This window comes from Drosophila ananassae, chromosome XR (assembly GCF_017639315.1).
Source record: "Drosophila ananassae strain 14024-0371.13 chromosome XR, ASM1763931v2, whole genome shotgun sequence".
Lineage (NCBI taxonomy): Eukaryota > Metazoa > Arthropoda > Insecta > Diptera > Drosophilidae > Drosophila > Drosophila ananassae.
Window position 1 is genome coordinate 9,146,198 of NC_057932.1, and position 25,143 is coordinate 9,171,340.

Sequence of the window (25,143 nt, forward strand, 5' to 3'; positions counted from 1 at the left end):
GTGAAATTCTCACAAGGATCGGCCAACTATATACGATCCGATATATATATAATACTATAAGTTGCTACTTAACTGCAAGGGTATATAATCTTTGGCTCCGTCCGAAGTAAGCTTACCTTTCTTTTTTTATTGTAAAATATCGGCAAAATATGTGGGTTTGGTATGTTTTATTATGCACTTTTTTTTAAGAATTTGGCTAAATAATCATAATATTATGCTTCAAGCACATTACAAATGGACCCTTTGTTAAAAAAAAGAAAATATACACGAATTAAATGCATATATGTACATATGTAGATTTCATGCATAATAATAATGCAATTCTGGATCCGAATAATATTCTGTATATGGACATTTGGGGTTTTGTTTAAGATTTGCTATTCCTCCCGAAAAGCTCTTTAGCTTTTACAAAACATATCCTATCAAAATCACAATATGGTGTCTTTTTTCCAAATGAAGTCCAATTGATTGGCTGTAAAGCTCAGTATGTACATCAGGTAAACTTATTTCTTAGTGTAATAACACATCTGTTCACTATAGATGTTTGTTACATTAAATTACTGAAGATATTGGTTTTTAGCGATCCATACGTTTTTGTCAATTTTTCTTTGTTTGGAAGTTTACATAGAAATGAAAAACATTTCATCCTATTATAAAATAACGACAATTATGACTAATTTAGTTTTTGCTTACAGGGGGTCAAAGATATTGAAGATAAATCCATAAACGGTGCCTCAGATGACATTACTACAATTCATCATACGGAATCAGCGGCTAAGGTGTTCACTGAAATCCCCCCAGTTTGCTGTTTAACAAAATTTGTTATATATAAATATTTTTCAAAAAAACACAGACTCCATAATAATACAAGAATATATAATAAAAAACCTAAAAAATCGTTGTACCTCTTTTAATAAAATTTTTGTTAACGTATATAGTTTCCCCTATCTTCCTTCGCCTTGATACATTTTTTCAGGTCCAGTCCACAAAATATAATTATGAGTCCTTGCTTATGTAAAGTTATAGTGGCAATGATTGTAGGAACCTGAAGGTAAAACTTTAAACATCGTTTGTTGGTCGTGCTATCCAGAAAAAAAGTTGTTCTGATTGGCCCATAATGCACCAGACAACAAAGCTGACAAAATTTGTAGGTAAATTATACTCTAATCCCCCAAATTCGGGGCGGACCCGAAGTTAATATACCTTTGCAGTTAGGTAGAAGCTTACAGTATTATAAATAGATCGAATATAGTTGGCCGATCCTTATGAGAATTTCACCATCAAATCAATTTTCTAATAGGAATAGGAATGTTGGATCGATCCTTATAGCGTAACCCATTTCCTTCCTCTGTTGCGTATACGCAACGTCACTGTTCAATAAATTTGTATGAGCCGTGTGTGTAATTTTTTTTTTCTTTGCATGGTATATCCTTTAGCTTCCTTTCTGTGCATTCTAATTTGGGCCAACCTATATGATCTGCCAAATTTTATAAGGATCGGCCGTCTATATCCTATAGCTGTCATATAACTGATTGATCAGAAATGCCATAACTTCGTTGTTTTTCAAGTTAGAAGGATGGGAGTTTCAATGGATTCCTCTTTGGGCAAAATAATTCAATATGCCAAATTTCATAAGGATCGGCCGACTATATACGATCCGCTATTTATCTAATAATAGAAAATGCGTGTCGCCACCTAGCGGACTGCGACTCAACTGCAAGGGTATATAAACTTCGGCTCCGACCGAAGTTAGCTTTCCTTTCCTGTTTTAAATAATTTTCGTAAAGAGAGTTAAATTGCATTGATTCACTATTTGTAATATCTGCTTATAACCAAAGAATACAACAATAATGTAAAAGAAACGATGCGATTGCTAATGACTGTGAATTTCTTATCAGATTATTAGTTTATTTCACTGCAATGAATGCATTGTCAACTACTGTGCCAGTTCCGATCGTTCAGTTATATGGCAGCAATAGGATATAGTCGGCTGATCCTTATGAAATTTGGCAGAACAGATTAGAATTATGTTATATGAACGCGGTAATTTATTCAATGTATTTCGGGTGTGTAAAAGGTTAAATCATTTTAATAAAAAATCACCGATCCTTATGAATCGGCCGATCCTTATGAAATTTGGCTATATCCTATAGCTGTCATAGAACGATCGGATTTGGCATAACTTTGGTGTTTTTTAAGTTAGACAGATAGGACTTCTTTCTAGGAGACATATCCGACCCTATAAAGTATATATATTCTTTATCAGGATCACTTTCTGAGTCGATATGAGCATATCCGTCTGTCTGTCTGTTTCTACGAAAACTAGTCTCTCAGTTTTAAATCGAAATTGGCATAACTTTGGTGTCTTTTAAGCTAAAATAATGGGACTTTCTACGCATTAAATTTTGTTCTGCCAAATTTCATCAGGATCGGCCGACTATATCCGATAGCCGCCATATAACTGAACGATCGGAAATGGCACAAACTTTAACTGCAAGGGTATATCAACTTCGGCTCCGCCCGAAGTTAGCTTTCCATTCTTATTATACCCTTGCAGAGGGTATTATAATTTTGGTCAAAAGTGTGCAACGCAGTGAAGGAGACATCTCCGACCCTATAAAGTATATATATTCTTGATCAGAATCACCCCCTGAGTCGATATAAGCATGTCCGTCTGTCCGTCGGTCCGTCTGTCCGTCTGTCTGTCGGTTTCTACGCCAACTAGTCTCTCAGATTTGGAGTTATCGAGTTGAAACTTTGCACACATCCTTTTTTTCCTTGCAGGTAGTATATAAGTCGGAACGGCCGGGATCGACCGGGACTATATCCTATAGCTGCCATATAACTGATTGATCGGAAATGCCATAACTTCGTTGTTTTTTAAGATAGAGGGTTGGGACTTTCCACTTTATTTGACCAACATATCTTATGTACAAAATTTCATAAGGATCGACCGACTATATCCTATAGCTGTCATACAACGATCGGAATTGGCATAACTTTGGTGTTTTTTAAGTTAGAAAGATGGGACTTGGTACAGATTCTATTTTGGACAAAATAATCTGATTTGCCAAATTTCATAAGGATCGGCCGACTATATACGATCTTCTATATATCTAATAATATAAGATGCGTGGCGCCACCTAGCGGACTGCGGCTGAACTGCAAGGGTATATCAACTTCGGCTCCGCCCGAAGTTAGCTTTCCTTTCTTGTTTTTTTTTAATATCGCAGTCTGAAAATGAACTGTTATATTAATTTTTTTTTAATGGGACTTAATAATTGAGATTGTTTTAAGCATGCCAATTTGTAGAGGTCTATCACAAACTACGCGCGATTCCTTGATAGCTTAAAGGCTTGCGTGTCCGTCCAGAATACGAAAGCACTTAGGTTCAAATCCCAGTGGAGGGTGAGTAATTATTAAATATAGCTTGCAATATTAATAATGTAATATTACTTAACATATTAATTTAGTTTACATTTGGTAAAATATAAATTAACAAAAGTTGTTAGGGAATACATTAAAAAAAATTATAATCAAATTAGGAGATTATAAGGGGAAATATTATTCTTTGATTTTGGGTCATGAATGCGGTCCTATTTAGCCTCGATTTTCAGCGCGGAATCATGATTTTTTTTTGGGCTGATCCAGCTCTGAAATTCAGGTCTGACTCAGAGCTAATTTCGAAACAATTTTCACTCCTGAATCCAGATTCGGAATCAGGGCTGATTCATGTCTAAAATCGAATCCGGGGCCGAGAGGACATTTTCAAATTATTCATTACATAATTCATGGCAGCTGGTTCTAGATTTCAGGGCTGATTCACGGGTGATCAGGGGGACGCACGGGTGATTCATGGGTGACTGGTACTGCTGGGTAAATACAAAAATTTATATTAGTTTTATTGGCGACTGTGTGAATCGGCTGTCACGAGGAAGGTAAATAGGAAATAGGTAATATTCTAAACATTTCATATTAGTCCTTTTTATACACTAGCAGAGGGTATTATAACTTTGGTCAAAAGTTTGTAATGCAGTGAAGGAGACATCTCCGACCTCATAAAGTATATATGTATATTCTTCCGTCAGTCCCTCTGTCTGTTTGTCTGTATTTACGCAATCTAGTTTTTTTAAGCTATCGACATCAAACATTGCACACATCCTTCTCTCCTATTCACAGTGATCAGTATATCTTACATAAATCTTATAGCTTCCATAAAACTGATTGACCGTATGCCATAACTTTGGTGTTTTTTAAGCAGGTAGGCTGGGACATTCTACGTATTCCATAGGGAAAAATAATCCGTTCTGCCAATTTTCATTAGGATCCGACTATGTCCTACAGCTGCCATATAACTGAACGATCAAAAATGACACGACCTTTTTTTTTTTGAAGACTTTTGGGGATGTTTCCAACATTTTTATTCGAAAATTGATTTGAGTGACATTCTGTTTAGGATAGACCAACTATATACCAACAGATATATATATATAATAATATAAGCTGCTACTTAAGGGGTTACATGGGTTTCGCGCTCGAGGACAGGTATAGGAAGAGCGCAAACCTTTTAACTCGTTTTTCACACAACAATGTTTTTCTCACGAACGAGATATCATTTACAAGGTATTAACCGAGGGATTTTTATACCCTTGCAGAGGGTATTATATGTTAATTTTGGTCAGAAGTGTGCAACGCAGTCAAGGATACATCTCCGACCCTATAGAGTATATATATTCTTGACTTCAGGACCACCTGAGTCGATATAAGCATGTCCGTCTTTCCGTTCTTACGCAAACTAGCCTCTCACGGAACGGCCGGGATAAGTTGACTATAGCTGCCATATAACTGATTGATCGGAAATGTCATAACTTTGGTTTTTTTTAAGTTAGAAAGGTGGGACTTGGTACAGATGGAAATGGCACAACCTTGCTATTTTTAAAGATGCTTGGGGCTGTTTCCAACATTTTTATTAGGAAATTGATTCGATGGTGAAATTCTCACAAGGATCGGCCAACTATATACGATCCGATATATATATAATACTATAAGTTGCTACTTAACTGCAAGGGTATATAATCTTTGGCTCCGTCCGAAGTAAGCTTACCTTTCTTTTTTTATTGTAAAATATCGGCAAAATATGTGGGTTTGGTATGTTTTATTATGCACTTTTTTTTAAGAATTTGGCTAAATAATCATAATATTATGCTTCAAGCACATTACAAATGGACCCTTTGTTAAAAAAAAGAAAATATACACGAATTAAATGCATATATGTACATATGTAGATTTCATGCATAATAATAATGCAATTCTGGATCCGAATAATATTCTGTATATGGACATTTGGGGTTTTGTTTAAGATTTGCTATTCCTCCCGAAAAGCTCTTTAGCTTTTACAAAACATATCCTATCAAAATCACAATATGGTGTCTTTTTTCCAAATGAAGTCCAATTGATTGGCTGTAAAGCTCAGTATGTACATCAGGTAAACTTATTTCTTAGTGTAATAACACATCTGTTCACTATAGATGTTTGTTACATTAAATTACTGAAGATATTGGTTTTTAGCGATCCATACGTTTTTGTCAATTTTTCTTTGTTTGGAAGTTTACATAGAAATGAAAAACATTTCATCCTATTATAAAATAACGACAATTATGACTAATTTAGTTTTTGCTTACAGGGGGTCAAAGATATTGAAGATAAATCCATAAACGGTGCCTCAGATGACATTACTACAATTCATCATACGGAATCAGCGGCTAAGGTGTTCACTGAAATCCCCCCAGTTTGCTGTTTAACAAAATTTGTTATATATAAATATTTTTCAAAAAAACACAGACTCCATAATAATACAAGAATATATAATAAAAAACCTAAAAAATCGTTGTACCTCTTTTAATAAAATTTTTGTTAACGTATATAGTTTCCCCTATCTTCCTTCGCCTTGATACATTTTTTCAGGTCCAGTCCACAAAATATAATTATGAGTCCTTGCTTATGTAAAGTTATAGTGGCAATGATTGTAGGAACCTGAAGGTAAAACTTTAAACATCGTTTGTTGGTCGTGCTATCCAGAAAAAAAGTTGTTCTGATTGGCCCATAATGCACCAGACAACAAAGCTGACAAAATTTGTAGGTAAATTATACTCTAATCCCCCAAATTCGGGGCGGACCCGAAGTTAATATACCTTTGCAGTTAGGTAGAAGCTTACAGTATTATAAATAGATCGAATATAGTTGGCCGATCCTTATGAGAATTTCACCATCAAATCAATTTTCTAATAGGAATAGGAATGTTGGATCGATCCTTATAGCGTAACCCATTTCCTTCCTCTGTTGCGTATACGCAACGTCACTGTTCAATAAATTTGTATGAGCCGTGTGTGTAATTTTTTTTTTCTTTGCATGGTATATCCTTTAGCTTCCTTTCTGTGCATTCTAATTTGGGCCAACCTATATGATCTGCCAAATTTTATAAGGATCGGCCGTCTATATCCTATAGCTGTCATATAACTGATTGATCAGAAATGCCATAACTTCGTTGTTTTTCAAGTTAGAAGGATGGGAGTTTCAATGGATTCCTCTTTGGGCAAAATAATTCAATATGCCAAATTTCATAAGGATCGGCCGACTATATACGATCCGCTATTTATCTAATAATAGAAAATGCGTGTCGCCACCTAGCGGACTGCGACTCAACTGCAAGGGTATATAAACTTCGGCTCCGACCGAAGTTAGCTTTCCTTTCCTGTTTTAAATAATTTTCGTAAAGAGAGTTAAATTGCATTGATTCACTATTTGTAATATCTGCTTATAACCAAAGAATACAACAATAATGTAAAAGAAACGATGCGATTGCTAATGACTGTGAATTTCTTATCAGATTATTAGTTTATTTCACTGCAATGAATGCATTGTCAACTACTGTGCCAGTTCCGATCGTTCAGTTATATGGCAGCAATAGGATATAGTCGGCTGATCCTTATGAAATTTGGCAGAACAGATTAGAATTATGTTATATGAACGCGGTAATTTATTCAATGTATTTCGGGTGTGTAAAAGGTTAAATCATTTTAATAAAAAATCACCGATCCTTATGAATCGGCCGATCCTTATGAAATTTGGCAGAACAAATAAGGTTGCCCAAAATGTATCTGTAGAAAGTTCCATTATTCTAGCTTAAAAGACACCAAAGATATGCCAATTCCAGTTTACGTTTGGCAGTCGATGCCTTCAGTCGTGTGTCTCTCCCAAATCAAACTTCTTAGCAAGGCAAACTTAAGGGACAAACATTCTAACGCACATCCAGTTCTAAAAATAGATTGATTATCAGCAAGTGCACCTGCAGGGACAATCCCCTAGCTTTCACAAGAAGCTCAAAACTAACTATGCGCGATCCACCAGACATATGGAAGGAAAAACCTTCTCCAAACAGCAAATACCTAATCATATCCCGAACCGATGATTCAACCTTTAAAGGAGTCTCACCATTTAACATAAAAAAAGTTATTGATATAACGTGAGGAGTAATGTAACATAAAAAAAGTTATTGATATAACGTGCGGAGGTGAAGTCGTCAGTTGTAAGAAATTACGCGACGGAAACCTACTCCTACAAACGAAAGACATTAGACAAGCCGAAAAATTTCTAAAACTTACAAACATATTGCACATACCCGTAGCAGTCTCAGAACACAGAACTCTAAACTATTCAAAGGGTATAATATACTCAAATAATCTGCGAGGAATTGATGAGGAAGAGATTCTTGAAAATCTAAAAAGCCAAAAAGTGGCAGCCGTAAGGAAAATTATGAAGACCTTTACAGGAGAGCCGAAAGAAACTGGACTTATCATTTGAAAAACTGGGCCGCCCCGACCACGTATATATAGGATATGAAAGGGTCCAAGTTCGCCCTTATATACCAGCCCTAATCCGATGCAACAACTGCCTACGACTAGGTCATCTCCAAAAATTTTGCAAGGACACAGAGACCTGCTTTATGTGCAGCCAACCTGCCCATATTGACATGGCATTAGGAGAAAAATGCGAGCGTGGAACCTGCTGCATCAACTGCACCGAAAAAAAATATGCCAGATAATAAGCACCACCCTAGAGACAGAAACTGTTCAGTCTTTATTTCCCATAAGTATAAGCTAATAAAAACCCTCCAAAAAGGAGACAACCGAACGGAATGGTCGATCTATAGGAAAAGACACCACCATGATGGGTCTCTATACGCATCGGTTGCCAGCTCAATGCAACACAACGCACCTCAACCACATAGATTGACACAGATTATCCCCTCGAGAATAGCTTCAACCTCTAACAACCTACCAGCATCAGAAGACACTGGCAGACCCATCGTAGGATACGATGACAAAGAAGACGAATTTATGCTAACCGACTCCAGTATTGAATAAAACAGTAAGGATAGGGCAAACAGCCAAGTAAATATACTCCCTAGAAATATAAGTAATAGGACTAAAGGAAACCTTAAAATATTTCAGAATTAACTAAATACTAAATTCTAAATACAAAATAGAGTTAAAACTATACGTAAATAAACCTAACCTTTCGTATTACCAAATATGGCGTAATATCAATGGCTACACAAACAATTATAATAAACTCCTAATCTTAATCAAATTACACAAACCCAAAGCCATCTCCCTTCAGGAAACCCATATAAAACTCTCCCAACAATTCCCCATCCCTGTCAATTATAAAATGTACAATACTACATCAAATATAGCAAAAGGTGGCGTCGCCTCACTGATCCACAAAGATATCTAACATAAACCAATTGGGAAAAATTTGAAAGTCTTACAAACTGTTTCCTGGTTTCAACGAACACAAACATAGAACACAGTAACATAAATAAAATAATACTAAATAGAGCACACAATAGTATTCCCCAATCCCAACCTCCTAAAACTCAATACAATGTTCCATGGTGGAATAAAAAAACAAAATATTCTGAAATTTAAAAAAACCAGAGCATGGAGATTATTTAATAGTAAAATGAGTCAAGATGGTTATATTAATACAATATAAAAAAGCTAACGCCCAGTTCAGAAGAGAAATACGCCTCAATAAGAAAGATAGCTTACACATACTCACCTCCCCAATTTCAAGTCAATCCAAGGCGGATTTAATCTGAAATAACATTAGACAATTTTGCGGAATTCACAAATCAACACACATCCATTGCATTCAAGATACCAATAAAAACTCAACGGTCACAAATGCAAAAGACATAGCTACAGCCTTTTCCAAACACCATCAGAGCCTTTTCCATCTAAATCAGAGGACGAAAACTTCTCACAGGCAATTATAGACGCCAAAAACAACACAAACAGACCAGACACCAACTATCTACCCAAAAACATAGCCGACTTTATGGAACAAGACATTACGTAAACAGAATTTAATGCTGCTTCTAAAGGGGAACAATCTAAAGGGGAACACTAGGTAACGACAAAATTAACTACTCAATGATAAAGCACATTGCAATACCAGTAAAAATCAGATTGATACATTTTTTCAACTCAATAATAGATTCTTTCATTCCTTGAGCTTTTAAAATTAGTACAGTAGTTAATTAATTAGTACAGTACCAATTAATAAACCAGGCAAAGACAAAAGGACAATAGAATCATACAGACCGATGATTCTCCCTAAACCCATGCATAGCAAAAACACTTGATAAAATAATCTCCAAGCGACTTTGGTGGTTTTGGTGGTTCTCAACAGCCGTCAAATAGGATTCAAAAGAGGGAAGTTTGGAAGGTTGTGATAGACTGTCTACTATACGTAGATGCAATCGTCAGCAGGTCCCTCTTAAAAAAAAGCATGTATCAATCATATCCCTTGGCTTCGAAAAAGCATTCGAGAAAGTAGGACTTCACATGTGGACCTAGATTAACAACATACGTAAAAAAATTTATGACGAACCGCAAAATCTGAGTCCGAGTAAATCACAGGCAATCAATAATCCACCCACTCCACAACGGGATACCCCAGGGTTCCCTATTGTCGGTAATTTTGTTCCTTATAGCATTCAATAGCTTATCTAACACCATTAGCATGCATAAACATTTCAACTTCATTGCATTTGCTGACGACTACAACATTATCGTTGATCTGAAAAAAGGAAAGAACCCGCAAATTAATTTAAACCGCCTCTTTGAGGACATTAACAACTGCTGTGATACATCAGGAGCAGCATTATCTCTTTTCTGCACTTGCCGAGTATCCACACAATCACACATCATTGACTCAGTGCCGGAATTAAAAATACTACGATTATCATTCGACTCAAAGTATAGCTGGAAACCGCATATTAAGAATTTGACAAAATCTGTGACAAATACCTTTAATATATTAAAACTCCTAGCAAATGATACGTACAATTGTCAGCCAAAAACCCTAGTCCAAATCGTAAAAAGCTTATCAATATCAAAAATAGATTTTGGCCTGCCACTGTATGGGCTACCACCAAAATCAGTAATGAAACCCATCAAAACTACACTGAACAATGCACCTCGAACCGCGTTAGGAGCCTTCTGTTCAACTCCTACTTATAACATCTATGTTGAATCCAATGTTACCAACTTTACAAAATTTATTGAAAAAATTAACAACTTTACATTTATTTATACTGACGGATCACTGTACAACAATATACCTGCGTACGCTAATACCACAGAAAACTGTATCCTTAAAACGGCCATACTTCCGCCATACTCCTCATTCTATACAGCTGAGATAATTGCTATATTAGAAGCCATTGAAATAAGTCGAACAATGAAAGGAAAAATCTGCATTTACTCCGACTCACTCTCTGCCTTAAAGTCAACAAAAAATATCGACAACGCCTCATATAACCCGGCATTAATAAGAAGTTTAATAACAAACTTACATCCTATGGACTCCATGCCACGTAGGAATCATAGGGAATGAATTTGCTGACGAAGCCGCTAAACACGCAACTATGGCACCCCTAATCACAACAAAAAATCTCAACCAGACCGATATAGACAGATACATAAAACATAAACTATCCAACAACTCGCAAAACCAAATTCAATACACGTCAATCTGGTACCAATCTTTAAACGCAAATAAAATTAACATCTACGATTACTCTAAAAACAAGGAAATCTCCAGCTTTTCAAGACGAGATCAAACGAAATTCATTAGACTACGTCTAGGACACACAAGACTCACCATATACTGATGGTTTGCTACATTCAACATGCAATACCTGCCAGTTTTGCAACCAAGCTCCAATGACGTTAAACCACATACTCAATGAATGTATAGTTTTTAACCCAGCCGGTATCCACTTCCCTAATGGTAATCTCCACTCTTCCCTTTCAAATCCCACAAACACCAACATCCTCAATATCCTAAACTTTCTTAAAAAAACAAAGATATTAAACCTCATCTAATAGTTTATAATTAACAGACTATTGAGTATTATTGTAATTATTTAGTAATTGTGCTGAAAACTTGAATATCGCAAAGAATTTCAAATTAAGAATTAGTAACTTACAAACAAAAGGAATTTAAAAAAAAAATAATAATAACACAGGCCAACAGCAAAAAATCTCCACGCATAATTTTTAAAACCTGCTCCATAACCTTTAAGCTCCCCAGAATCAAAGTCCAGAACAAACATAGGTTCTATCACCCACAGTTTCCGCGGTACACCTAAGAGAAGAAATCGATCAAATTTTACCATATATTGAATTATGTAGGCCGTGTAAGGGCCTACATGTATCCATCATTGTTTCTAGTATATATCATTTTTGAAATGTCTGTGTACCAACTAAAATTAAAAAATGGTATCTAGCAGTTACCATATCTTTGGAATACTCATCCGAAGTTGAAATCTCAGATTTTCTACATTAATTTTTGGTCTTCTATGATTTTTCTCCAATCATTTTCCTATGGAAAATTTTTATTTTCTTATTGAAATCAGTAGATCATATCATGTTTTAATTTTGGGTTTACGGAAAAACTCGAAATAATTTTATTGAATAATTGGTTTATAATTGGTTGGTTTATAATATTTGGTTAAACAATATTTTCTTCAATTAAATTGGAGTTTTTAATCTCATATTTTCAAAAAGTCGTGGCTATCTACAACTTCTGTAAAGCTGTACTAAACAAGCTGAACCTGCAATAGATACGTTTTGAACAAAGAAACAGTTTTAGATGTTGGCCAAATATACCATGTGTGGAAAGTCTCAACCCTTTAACTTAAAAAACACCAAAGTTATAGCACTTCCGATCAATCAGGTTTATGGCAGCCTTAGGATATAGTCGACCGATCTCGGCCGTTCCGACTTATATACTGCCTGCAAAGGAAAGAAGGATGTGTGCAAAGTTTGAACTCGATAGCTTTAAAACTGAGAGACTAATTTGCGTAGAAACAGATAGACGGACAGACGGACATGCTCATATCGACTTAGGAGGTGATCCTGATTAAGAATATATATATTTTACAGGGTCGGAGATGTCTCCTTCACTGCGTTGCACACTTTTGACCAAAATTATAATGCCCTCTGCAAGGGTATAAATATACTGATTGATGTAAAGAAACTAATGTCTGAATGTTAAATACTCTATCATGTTTTCTAATAACGGTAATTTTTTATTTTTTTTATAAATTTTAATTCACTTTATAACTTCCACTTGCCCAATCGATTTGTTAAAATCTTCTGAAAGCATTATCTAATTTTTCAAATGTAAATATACATGTCAAAATGCATTTTTAATGTCAGACAATTGACTCAAATTCTAAAATAAATTTAAGCATTTCCTTAAATTCAAAATAAAACAAGAAAAAAAGGTAACATGAGTAATATTCGATAAATAACGTAAAAAGCATCAGTACCCCGATTAAACATTGTAAAAGAAAAAACCTATCATGATCGAAATAGATGTGTTCTTAGAGCCTTGGCCCCTCACATATATACACATACATGTATATGGAAATCTACGTTAAAAAATGTAAACAAACGCGCTTATAAACTAATACTCGCAATTTCTCCAAGAAAGAAAATCCTGAAAAATTACTCTTATGACATTTCGAGCGCCCCGTTTCCTTGTGATCACATATGTATGAATCTCAAAACACTCAGCATTTGTATTAGGGCGTATTTGCATATTTGCAACAATTTGAATAAAATACAATTTGTATTTAAAATATACTCTGAAGTTTACATTTTTATCCTTGGTAATCGAATTTGTTATCATCTTTTCGCAGATAGGTTTTTTTTTATACATTTATAAGAATATAAACAAATTTGAAATCTATGGATTATTTTTGTTTTATTGAAATCAGTGGAGCATGATTTTATTTTGAATTTAAGGAAATTCTTAAATTTATTTTAGTTAGGTAAGCAATATTTTCGTCGATTAAATGGGAGTTTTTAATCTTATTTTTTATAGAAATCAAGGGTATCAACAAAGTCAAGTTCAAAGAGATTTATTTTGTTTATCACAAAAACAGTTTTAGATACCCATGAATTTTTGAAAAAAGTTAGACATTAAAGCTTAGATTAAACAAAAAAGGATAGCTCGGGCGGAGCCGATTTTAATATTCCCTTCCAGTCAAGTGGCAATTTGTTTTATAAGATCGGATTTATAAAATCGGAACAGTTTCTTCATAACTCATAAAAATCGTAGAAACGAGATAATCAATTATAAGACAGCTATAGGATATAGCCGACCGATAAAATAAGTAAATTTTAAGTTTAATGTTAAGTTTAATCAGCTGTACTTTAACGTTTTTAAACGCAGACTTACACTTCTTCGTAGAGTTATGTTTTAAATTAAAAATAAAATATTGTTACCTAATTCTAAAACAATACGTCGTTGAAGACAAGTTTATGTTTTAAAAAAAAATCGCCAATATGTGAAAATTGGGCCAAACTATATGATTCAAAAAAAGAGCTAAAAAAAAGTTGTTCCCCTAAAAAACGCATTATAGAAAGTTTAATATTCAATAAAAATTTTATCCGTTTAAGATTGGAAATTGAAAGCAACGGTTCGTGGTCGCGTTAAAAAATTGTACATCTGAGCGGCGCGTTCTAATAAAAAACTTCATTTCAAGTGGAAAAACGTTCTAAACTTTTCACCCAAGCCCGAAAACTACGGCCGACCCCGGGTATTCTAGAGAGCATCCCTGTGCAAGTTGCAAAGAAATAAGAAATTGATTTAAATTGAACGGAAGTCACAGAAAAATTCCGTTTTACACGAAAAACCACATCCTTTACAATCAAATTCGTAGAGTCAGTTAACACCTGAAAAATGGCGTAACAACCTTGTTCGGATAAACTATAAATAGTCCTTTATGGTGGAAAGCGATCTCGACAATATGTAAGGAGACCAACTTATACGGTATTTAATGCCAAATACTGCATTGAAACAATTAAACGTGGTGGTTCAAATATAATGCAAAGATTTTTACAAAGATAAACTAATTATGTATTAGATTGATTTTTAAAATTGTTGTTAGTCTCTTAATAAGAAAAGATCCAACAAATAAAAGATAAAAGTATACAAAAAAAAAAAAAAAAAAAAAAAAAAAAAAAAAAGCAATAGGCGTGTTTTTCGTTATGGCGTATGAAATATGATCATTGTTTACCGTTATATAATTTTTCCATGAGTTCGAACGCTCCTATTATTTTGAGAAACCCATATTGGGTGTTATTCCCTTGTTATACCCTTGCAGAGGGTATTATAATTTTGGTCAAAAGTATGCAACGCAGTGAAGGAGACATCTCCGACTCTATAAAGTATATATATTCTTGATCAGGATAACCTCCTGAGTCGATATGAGCATGTCCGTCTGGCTGTTCCGTCCGTCGCAAACTATGTATGTAGTCTCTCAGTTTTAAAGCGATCGAGTTGAAACTTTCCGTTATGTACAATGTATGCATAGGGGCTATGTTAAGTTAAGCTATTCCTTGCTCGCTAAGCTCTCAAAAATTCATACATATGTATATCTACATATGTATATCTACATATGTATAACTACATATGTATAACTACATATGTATAACTACATATGTATAACTACATATGTATGTATGTACATATGTCCTTTACAAATAAAAAAAAGTATGTCAGTATGCTCTAGACATTATAATTAAAAATTACTTTAAATATGTACATACATCCATACGTACACATTATAAGCTTACGAAGCCTTCATACATACATATGTACATATGTATGCACACATGCATATGATTATTCCCAATAAAAAACAACCATAACCTGTCCTAACCGCAAATGAGTGCTCACGAGGGTCCGAACTATAAAAACACAACTTTTTCCACCTTTCATATGTAAATATGTGTATGTATGTATACACAAATACACATATGTATGTGATCATGTACAAGGATTAATTGAGCCCAGATTGACACATATGCTTTATTTTAATGGCTTAATTATAAACTATGCAAAAATAATCTGAAAATTACAAAAAGCGCCGCAAACGCCAACTCAACGAACATACATACATATGTATGTACATAGTATGTACTACATACATTCATGCATGCATTCACATAAATTTTTATAAATATATATAATTGTATTTGTATATATGCAAATACATAAGTGCATACATATATAAAGCCGCACAGGCGCAAAAAAAAAACATCTTAAATGTTTCCCGAGCAAACAATTTGAAAAAGTGTATGTGTCACACACAGGTAAAAAGAAATATATTGCGATTGTGTAGGTTCATAGTATGAACTTCATACGTAATACTAATTAGTAATATTACAGCACAGCTGCTAGTTATATTTGCATTATGTTTTGTTTCGAAAGCTCCAAAAGCTGTGCTTTCGCGAGTTTCAAATGCAGACGTACATAAATAAAGCGCTGAACCAGTGTAAAAATGCTTGTTGCCAATGCATATACACTCTGCTATGTGGTTATGTGTGTTTGTATATACTGTCTCTAGTGTGAAGTATGTGTGGGTGCTTGTATATGCGGTTAGCACAAAACCAACGAGAAAACAACAGCCAAACGAAGTCAGCTTTGTATGTATGTATTAAGTTCAAAATAGTGCTCAGTTTAAGCTTACGGCCCAGTCAACGTTGCGTCGCTTGTTCGTTCGGTCGGGTCCGCTCGGCCAGTTCCTATGTACGCATGGTAAGCACGCGTTCTCTTTTTTATTTATTTTTTTTCGCTTTTAACCTCGGTTTTAGTCCCAGTTTCAGTCGTTTCGCTTGTTTCCACAGTGAAATCATCCGCGTTAAAACTTTTGTGCTTTACGTAATTATTGAAACTGTGATTTCTGAAAATCTCCAACCCCGCCCCCACATATACATTTGCGTAAAACAATACAATGTACATACTTAATTCAATACTACTATACATTGTAAATGCCAAATTTTATGCACAGCGGATGTATGTATAAACGAACAACTTAAATATATATATACATGTCTACATATATATATGTCTAACACGTTCAACCCAGCTATACAACGCATCTGCATTATCGGGCCTACAGAAACCCATAAATACATACATACATACATATTTATGTACACTCGCCGGAGCCTCAATTGTTTCTTGAGCTGGTGTTTTTTTTTTGTTTGTTTTTTTTGAAACTTGGAAGTGTTATGTGTGCAATGTTTTTCTGATAACAAGATTTGTGAGCGACGAAGTGCGAATTTTGAAAAACAAAAACGTTTATGCATACATAAACACAAACAAAAAACTATTGTTAAGCAGTGTCTCAAAATATACCAGAACTGGAATTAATATTGTAGATATGTACGTATGTTAGTACATATACATACATACATACATAACGCTATCGCTATTTAAACGTATGAGTTCAATCCCTTGTCGGAAATGTCAAAGGCGCATATTCAATTACCCGAATGTTTCATAATTATTTATGTACATACATATGTACATATGAACCCAACTATTCCATAAAGAATTGATGGAGCATATTGTATAAAAGTTGTACAGTGACAGATTTCTTTCAACCATATAACACGCCCCGCATCTGAAACCCGAACTAATATTTTACATATGTATGTATATATGTATATGTATGTGCATGCATACATATAAATAGTATATATTTTATCTATAAAAAAAGACAGTTATGTGCATCAGTCACGTACATAAGTACATAGATAAATTTCTTCGACAAACACTACTGTGATTATGTACGCATTTCTAAAAACGTCATTTGGACGTGCACATCAAACAAGGAATATGAAAACCACTACCGCGCTTCTTTTTCAAACATGAGTAAATATCAATAGCGGTCGAGAGCTTACGCCACGGATTCACGTTCCACACTACTTTGGATTTATAACAGCCTGGTTTTATTTACATACTTCTATATATGTACAAATATATATACATACATATGTGTAAATTATGAACATGAATGTACAATTGTGTATTGTCTTATATGTATTTCAATATGTGTATCATCACTTTTCGCAAAATAAATAGTGTACATACGTATTCGTATAATTGCCACTTTGATTTTGTGTTTCAGGCTTTCAACAGATGATTCCAAGCTTTAAGTGCAAAAAAAATTAACTTCTGTTTTCGAATTCTGTTCCAGCTTTTGTGTTTTTGAATGTGATGTGAATTTTTTTTAGTCGTATGTACGTATGTACATACATGTGTACATGAATGCTGTTAAAAAAAACCCACAACCAACAGTATTGGGTCATAAAAAAAACATGTTTGTTATATGTATATTAATTATTATATTTTATTTATTATTGAAATAAATATGGTGGTTATTATATATATTTAAAAATTACTCAAGTATATAACGGTTCAAAAATTTTATCTTGGCTTAAATACCTGTCTAAATTCTTTTGTCGTTTAAATTTTTGTTGGAATTAAAACGTTTGGCTCATTTTTAATGAAAGATTTTTGGCGCTCACTTTTGTAAAAGAGAGTTTCAGAGAATTATACAATTTTATGCATAAATGCTTCTATCTGTTATTTTATTTTATAACATTAAGATAAAAGTATATAAATTTATCCTTATCAGCGGGGCTTAAAATTGCAAAAAAAAAAAAAAACAGTTTTTTTTGTTTATCAGGTTACTTGAATTTTACTTATAATATACATTCTAATAGTAAGTTCTCTACCTGGCACATTAATTACACAGGCCAACAACAAAAAATCTCCACACATAATTTCACCTGCTCCATAACCTTTAAGCTCCCCTGAACCAAAGTCCAGAACAAACATAGGTTCTATCACCCACAGATCCCGCGGTATACCTAAGAGAAGATATTGATCAAATTTTACCATATATGAATTATGTAGGCCATTTAATGGCGATGACCATCATTGTTTCTAGTATATATGATTTTTGAAATGTATGTGTACCAACTAAAATTAAAAAATAGTATCTAGCAGTTACCATATCTTTGGAATACTCATCCAAACTTGAAATCTCCGATTTTCTACATTAATTTTTGGTGTTTTATGATTTTTCCCCAAACATTTTTCTATGGAAGATTTTTATTTTCTTATTGAAATTGGATTTAAGGAAAAACTCGAAATAATTTTATTGAATTTAATATAGGTGGCTAAACAATATTAGGTATTAGGCTAAAGGTAAAATTATGCGTGGAGGAAAAAAAAAGTTGGAAATTGTCGGCCTGTGTTATTGTGCAAACAAAACTTGATGAACGCAACCATTCGCACTAAGCATAGAGCTTAGTGCATAGAGAAAACGTTTTCCACACTCCAAAAACTACGGAGTGAAGATTTTGCACAGAATTGCTTACAGGCGGATCCCGTTTAGATTATACACTAAACAAATTTAAATCATAGATCGAAAAAATATCATGAGTTGCCATAGAAAAAATCGGGTCATATCTCTTGTTTTTAAAGATATTGACTTGAGATTTCATATAAAAATAGACACTAACCAACGAGGTTCCACCGACTATATTTTGAAAACAAGAAAAGAAAGCTAGCTTCGGGCGGTGCCGAACTTTATATACCCTTGCAGTTAGGTAGCAGCTTATATTATTATATATATATATATCGGATCGTATATAGTTGGCCAATCCTTGTGAGAATTTCACCATAAAATAACTTTTCTAATAAAATTGTTCGAAACAGCCCCAAGCATCTGTTGGGACTTGTGCCAGCATCAAAAATCATAATAATTTCTATTTCTATTCTCTCAGTGTAACCAGCCGCAGCGGTCCACTAATTGCCCGTTATCAGCTGCTCCATATTCTTTGTTTCTCCCAGATTCGCATGCGCTTTGTTGTTCTTTTGTAGCGCATGCAGTTTGGGAGCTTTGGTGGAGCTTCTGCGCAAGCTCTTAGGTTTTAGTACTTGTAATTCGGCATTGTTTTGGACCGGCCGCGGAATTTGTTTTGGGGTTAAATTGACCCATAATAAATTGATTTGTAAAATTGAACCTGGTCTATTAATTCGGCCGCTATCAAAACGCTGATAGCTCAACATTGGTGACCCCGACGTGATCGCGCTCTAATTGATTTGTGATCATTAAAGTGCTTAAAGGAAACCTTGCAAAGGAAAACTTGTTGCTGTTGTTTCCATTGCATTGCACCTTGCACAAAAACAAATTGCATAATGGAGTCTGGAGATGTAGCTAGTGCCTCGGTTCCTGCAAGCAGGGAAAGGCTTTTGCGGCGAAGAGCAGAGGTGACCTACCAGGAGATGGAAGCCCTGCATAACAAGGTCAAGGCTGCAGTTCAGAAGGAAGATTTGACCATCATGGTACTGGAGCCGTTGGAAATTGCGTTGCGCAAGAAATTTACCACACTCCAGGATGAGTTAGAGCGATTGAGCTCTGTTGAAGTTGGGAGTGAATTATGCTGGAAGTTCTCCCAGCTTGCCGCTGATGTGCGCTTTGACATTCAGGTGGGAATGGCAAAGCACTCCATGAGGGTACCTGCACACTCCACTTGTCTCGACGGCCCCAATGGTCCCACTGCTTCGTCAATGGCAGAACCAACCATAGCGGTGGTGAAGGTGCAGGATGGTCTGTTGGAAAAGCGTCGCTCATGCAGTCAGGATTACCCGCTGGACTGCGACATCCCATCGGGTTCTCAGGTTTTTAAATTGGAGCGAAACCTGAACAAGGATCACGATAGCCAGGACGTGTCCAATTGCGTCTCATCAGTGCCCCTGCTATCCACCGCTCCCCCCGTGGTCGCTATTTCAACGTCGCATCTGGCAGTTGTCTGCGATGGATTTTCTGAAGCTGCTGAACTTAATCCCTCATCTGGCTCGGGATTTGGATTATTGTCACCGTTGCCGATTAAGTCAGCACCCAGGTCTGACTCCATTCTGAACTCTAGCCTGCACCCTTCCAATGGGGGGAGGTCGTCCGCATCGCTGCTGCCGCCGTTTGCAGCTGCCAAGGTGGCTGCTGCTCCAGCCGTGAAGGCTCCCGATCCTGCAATCGAAAGGTGCGCCTACGCGCAATTTCGGAAAGATGTTTCCTTCCACTCTCGCCACTCTGTTGACGCTTGGCTCGAGCGCTCTCTGGATCTGGATGGACACGGCAGCCTGCAACTGAGAATTATGGACCTTGAGATCATCAGCAATATTATGTGATGAAGCTGCCCCATGCCCCTAAGGATTTTTTGTTGAAAGATGGAATTCAACGGGGGGAGGATGTTGGGACTTGTGCCAGCATCAAAAATCATAATAATTTCTATTTCTATTCTCTCAGTGTAACCAGCCGCAGCGGTCCACTAATTGCCCGTTATCAGCTGCTCCATATTCTTTGTTTCTCCCAGATTCGCATGCGCTTTGTTGTTCTTTTGTAGCGCATGCAGTTTGGGAGCTTTGGTGGAGCTTCTGCGCAAGCTCTTAGGTTTTAGTACTTGTAATTCGGCATTGTTTTGGACCGGCCGCGGAATTTGTTTTGGGGTTAAATTGACCCATAATAAATTGATTTGTAAAATTGAACCTGGTCTATTAATTCGGCCGCTATCAAAACGCTGATAGCTCAACATTGGTGACCCCGACGTGATCGCGCTCTAATTGATTTGTGATCATTAAAGTGCTTAAAGGAAACCTTGCAAAGGAAAACTTGTTGCTGTTGTTTCCATTGCATTGCACCTTGCACAAAAACAAATTGCATAATGGAGTCTGGAGATGTAGCTAGTGCCTCGGTTCCTGCAAGCAGGGAAAGGCTTTTGCGGCGAAGAGCAGAGGTGACCTACCAGGAGATGGAAGCCCTGCATAACAAGGTCAAGGCTGCAGTTCAGAAGGAAGATTTGACCATCATGGTACTGGAGCCGTTGGAAATTGCGTTGCGCAAGAAATTTACCACACTCCAGGATGAGTTAGAGCGATTGAGCTCTGTTGAAGTTGGGAGTGAATTATGCTGGAAGTTCTCCCAGCTTGCCGCTGATGTGCGCTTTGACATTCAGGTGGGAATGGCAAAGCACTCCATGAGGGTACCTGCACACTCCACTTGTCTCGACGGCCCCAATGGTCCCACTGCTTCGTCAATGGCAGAACCAACCATAGCGGTGGTGAAGGTGCAGGATGGTCTGTTGGAAAAGCGTCGCTCATGCAGTCAGGATTACCCGCTGGACTGCGACATCCCATCGGGTTCTCAGGTTTTTAAATTGGAGCGAAACCTGAACAAGGATCACGATAGCCAGGACGTGTCCAATTGCGTCTCATCAGTGCCCCTGCTATCCACCGCTCCCCCCGTGGTCGCTATTTCAACGTCGCATCTGGCAGTTGTCTGCGATGGATTTTCTGAAGCTGCTGAACTTAATCCCTCATCTGGCTCGGGATTTGGATTATTGTCACCGTTGCCGATTAAGTCAGCACCCAGGTCTGACTCCATTCTGAACTCTAGCCTGCACCCTTCCAATGGGGGGAGGTCGTCCGCATCGCTGCTGCCGCCGTTTGCAGCTGCCAAGGTGGCTGCTGCTCCAGCCGTGAAGGCTCCCGATCCTGCAATCGAAAGGTGCGCCTACGCGCAATTTCGGAAAGATGTTTCCTTCCACTCTCGCCACTCTGTTGACGCTTGGCTCGAGCGCTCTCTGGATCTGGATGGACACGGCAGCCTGCAACTGAGAATTATGGACCTTGAGATCATCAGCAATATTATGTGATGAAGCTGCCCCATGCCCCTAAGGATTTTTTGTTGAAAGATGGAATTCAACGGGGGGAGGATGTTGGGACTTGTGCCAGCATCAAAAATCATAATAATTTCTATTTCTATTCTCTCAGTGTAACCAGCCGCAGCGGTCCACTAATTGCCCGTTATCAGCTGCTCCATATTCTTTGTTTCTCCCAGATTCGCATGCGCTTTGTTGTTCTTTTGTAGCGCATGCAGTTTGGGAGCTTTGGTGGAGCTTCTGCGCAAGCTCTTAGGTTTTAGTACTTGTAATTCGGCATTGTTTTGGACCGGCCGCGGAATTTGTTTTGGGGTTAAATTGACCCATAATAAATTGATTTGTAAAATTGAACCTGGTCTATTAATTCGGCCGCTATCAAAACGCTGATAGCTCAACAGCATCTTTAAAAATAGCAAGTTTGTGCCATTTCCGATGGTTCAGTTACATGGCAGCTATAGGATATAGTCGGCCGATCCGATTTGGCAAAAAAGATTACTTTTCCCAAAATGGAATCTGTACCAGTCCCATCTTTCTAACTTAAAAACACCAAAGTTATGCCAATTCCGATCTTTTTATGACAGCTATAGGATATAGTCGGCCTTTTGATATTTTGGCCAAATATAACATGTGTGGAAAGTCCCAACCCTCTAACCTAAAAAACACCAAAGTTTTGGCATTTTCGATCAATCAGTTACATGCAAACAAAAGAAGGATGTGTGCAAAGATTTAACTCGATAGCTTTAAAACTGAGAGACTAGTTTGCTTAGAAACAGACAGACAGAGGGGCAGACGGACGCATAGACAGACGGACATGATTATATCGACTCAGGAGGTGATCTTGATCAAGAATATATGTATATATTTTATAGGGTTGGAGATGTCTCCTTCACTGCGTTGCACATTTTTGACCAAAATTATAATACCCTCTGCAAGGGTATAAAAAAAACTATTGTTTAAACTATCTTAAAAAGTACGTGTCTGATTATGTTTGGCACTGTAGCTAATAAATTATTAGTAATAAGGTTCAAGTTCTTTTTTTGTATTGGGCACTCGTTCAAAGGTACAGAGAGCCTAGTTTTAATAATGTACTTTTTTATTAAAAAGAGTCAATTATTTTTTTTTTTGCGCGGTTCCCACTGCATACGTACAGCCCACCTCCCGTCCAACCGACCGAGGGACGCTGCCGCGTAACGTACGGCTCGAATCGCGGGAATAGATCCGAGATAGATAAGCGAGGATTAGGAGAAAGATATTACGAGGAAGAGTGTTGCATAGATAAGGCGGTTAATATAAGCGATTTAAGATTGTTAGTAGAGCAAAGTGATAAGATGTGGTAGAGACCATTGTAGTCCGAACATAATACCCTGAACGGATCGTGTTGGGCATATGTCGAACTACAATGGCTGAGGAGTAGAGGACGAAAGTTTCTTGTCCTTCTACTAGGAATGTTAAAGTTTAAACGTGTTAGTAAATGCTGGCTGTCTATATTTCCATAAATAAGATTATATAGAAACATGACACCCAGCATCGTTCTACGATTTGTTAATGTTGGTAAGTTGATTAGTAAAAGTCTACTATGATAAGAGGGGAGGTAAAGATTTGCATCCCAATTAAGTCCCCTAAGAGCAAAAGAAAGGAAGTTTTTTTGTACAGATTCAATGTGATCTTGGTGTACTCCATATTGAGGACTCCAGACACACGATCCATACTCAAGAATCGGACGGACCAGTGATGTATATAACGTTTTAGTTATGTACGGGTCATTAAATTCTTTTGGCCATCTTTTAATAAAACCAAGCACACCCATAGCTTTATTAACCATGGTAGATACATGGTCGGTAAATTTAAGTTTCAAATCTAATAGGACACCTAGATCGTTAACCTGAGTTAATCGTTCTAAGGCGTTCCCATAGAGAAAGTACGTAGCCTGGTGAGGACTAGAACGGTAAAAAGACATGAGTTTACATTTCGATCCATTAAGCTTTAGGTTATATGCTAAACACCAATTTTGAAGTTTATCCAAATCGGATTGAAGCCTAGACTGGGCGCTAGTGAATTTATACTGAAGGCATAGCTTAACGTCATCAGCGTACATAAGTACAAGTGAATTAGTTAAGGCAAGGGGCAAGTCGTTAATAAACAGAGTAAAAAGTAGGGGTCCAAGATGGCTTCCTTGGGGCACCCCCGATGTGGCGCGGACTACACGCGAGGTAACATCTTTAAAGAAAACACGTTGGGTTCTCCCTGATAAGTAGCTCGAAATCCACATAAGAAGATCAGTTGGGAATCCCAAAAGACTGAGTTTACTTATAAGAAGCGAATGGTTAACAGAGTCAAATGCTTTACTGAAGTCAGTGTGAATGACGCCCGTTTGTAAGCCATTCCGAAACCCATCCGTGATAAAAGATGTTAGCTCCAATAAGTTGGTAGCAGTGGAGCGGCGCTTCTGGAAGCCATGCTGGCACGGAGTTATTATTGAACTACACATGCAAATGTAGAGGGATAAGTTTTTCAAAAAGCTTTGGAATTGCTGACAATTTAGAGATGCCTCTATAATTAGCAGCGTCGGATTTTTTCCTTTTTTTATGCAGCGGAATAATGAAGGATTCCTTCCACATAAGGGGAAAGATCGAAGTTTCCAGCGATAGATTAAAGAGTTTAACAAGCGGTTTGCACAGTGCCTCGGCGCAGTACTTCAGAACACAACCTGGTACTCCATCAGGGCCTGGCGAATACACGGGCTTAACCTTAAGAAGATCCGATAACACACCACTTTGATCGAAAGATGGGCAAAATATAAGGTTGACTGATTGGATATTATAAGTGTAAGGCTGAGCTAAACTGTTGCTAGGTGAATAGGTAGTTTGAAAAAACTGTGCAAAGAGATCGGCCATTACCTGATCGGTGTTCGCATAAGAGTTCTCAAACGTAAGCAGTGGGGGAAAAGATACATGTTTACGCTTAGTGTTTACAAAGTTAT

General features: G+C 36.6%; 2 protein-coding genes and 2 long non-coding RNA genes across 7 annotated transcripts in view; 3 read left to right on the plus strand and 1 right to left on the minus strand.

Annotated features, from left to right (window-relative positions):
• LOC6502028 (protein no-on-transient A) overlaps positions 1–929 on the plus strand; it is a 54,453-nt gene extending 53,524 nt beyond the window's left edge. Inside the window, exon 5 of the mRNA XM_032456078.2 lies at positions 696–929. Coding sequence (XP_032311969.1) covers positions 696–914 — 219 coding nt within the window. The 3' untranslated portion in view covers positions 915–929. The remainder of the gene's footprint in view (positions 1–695) is intronic.
• Positions 930–3,575: 2,646 nt separating this feature from the next.
• Positions 3,576–17,702, minus strand: LOC116656430. Its single transcript, XR_004311391.1, has 2 exons — positions 17,178–17,702; positions 3,576–3,869 (listed from the first exon to the last, which is right to left on the minus strand). It is a non-coding gene; the product is annotated as an uncharacterized LOC116656430 (long non-coding RNA).
• LOC6502035 (furin-like protease 2) overlaps positions 15,905–25,143 on the plus strand; it is a 28,328-nt gene continuing 19,089 nt past the window's right edge. For 2 of the 4 annotated variants that reach the window (XM_032456011.2, XM_032456014.2), the window contains exon 1: positions 15,908–16,185. Coding sequence is in view for 1 of the 4 variants with exons in the window: in XM_032456015.2 (XP_032311906.1) it covers positions 16,003–16,185 (183 nt within the window). In the remaining 3 variants the exon portion in view is untranslated. Of the gene's footprint in view, positions 16,186–16,241; positions 16,444–25,143 lie in introns of all 4 variants that reach the window. The other 2 variants (XM_032456012.2, XM_032456015.2) reach the window with 2 other exon arrangements.
• Positions 16,450–17,529, plus strand: LOC123257581. Its single transcript, XR_006507715.1, has 2 exons — positions 16,450–16,815; positions 17,153–17,529. It is a non-coding gene; the product is annotated as an uncharacterized LOC123257581 (long non-coding RNA).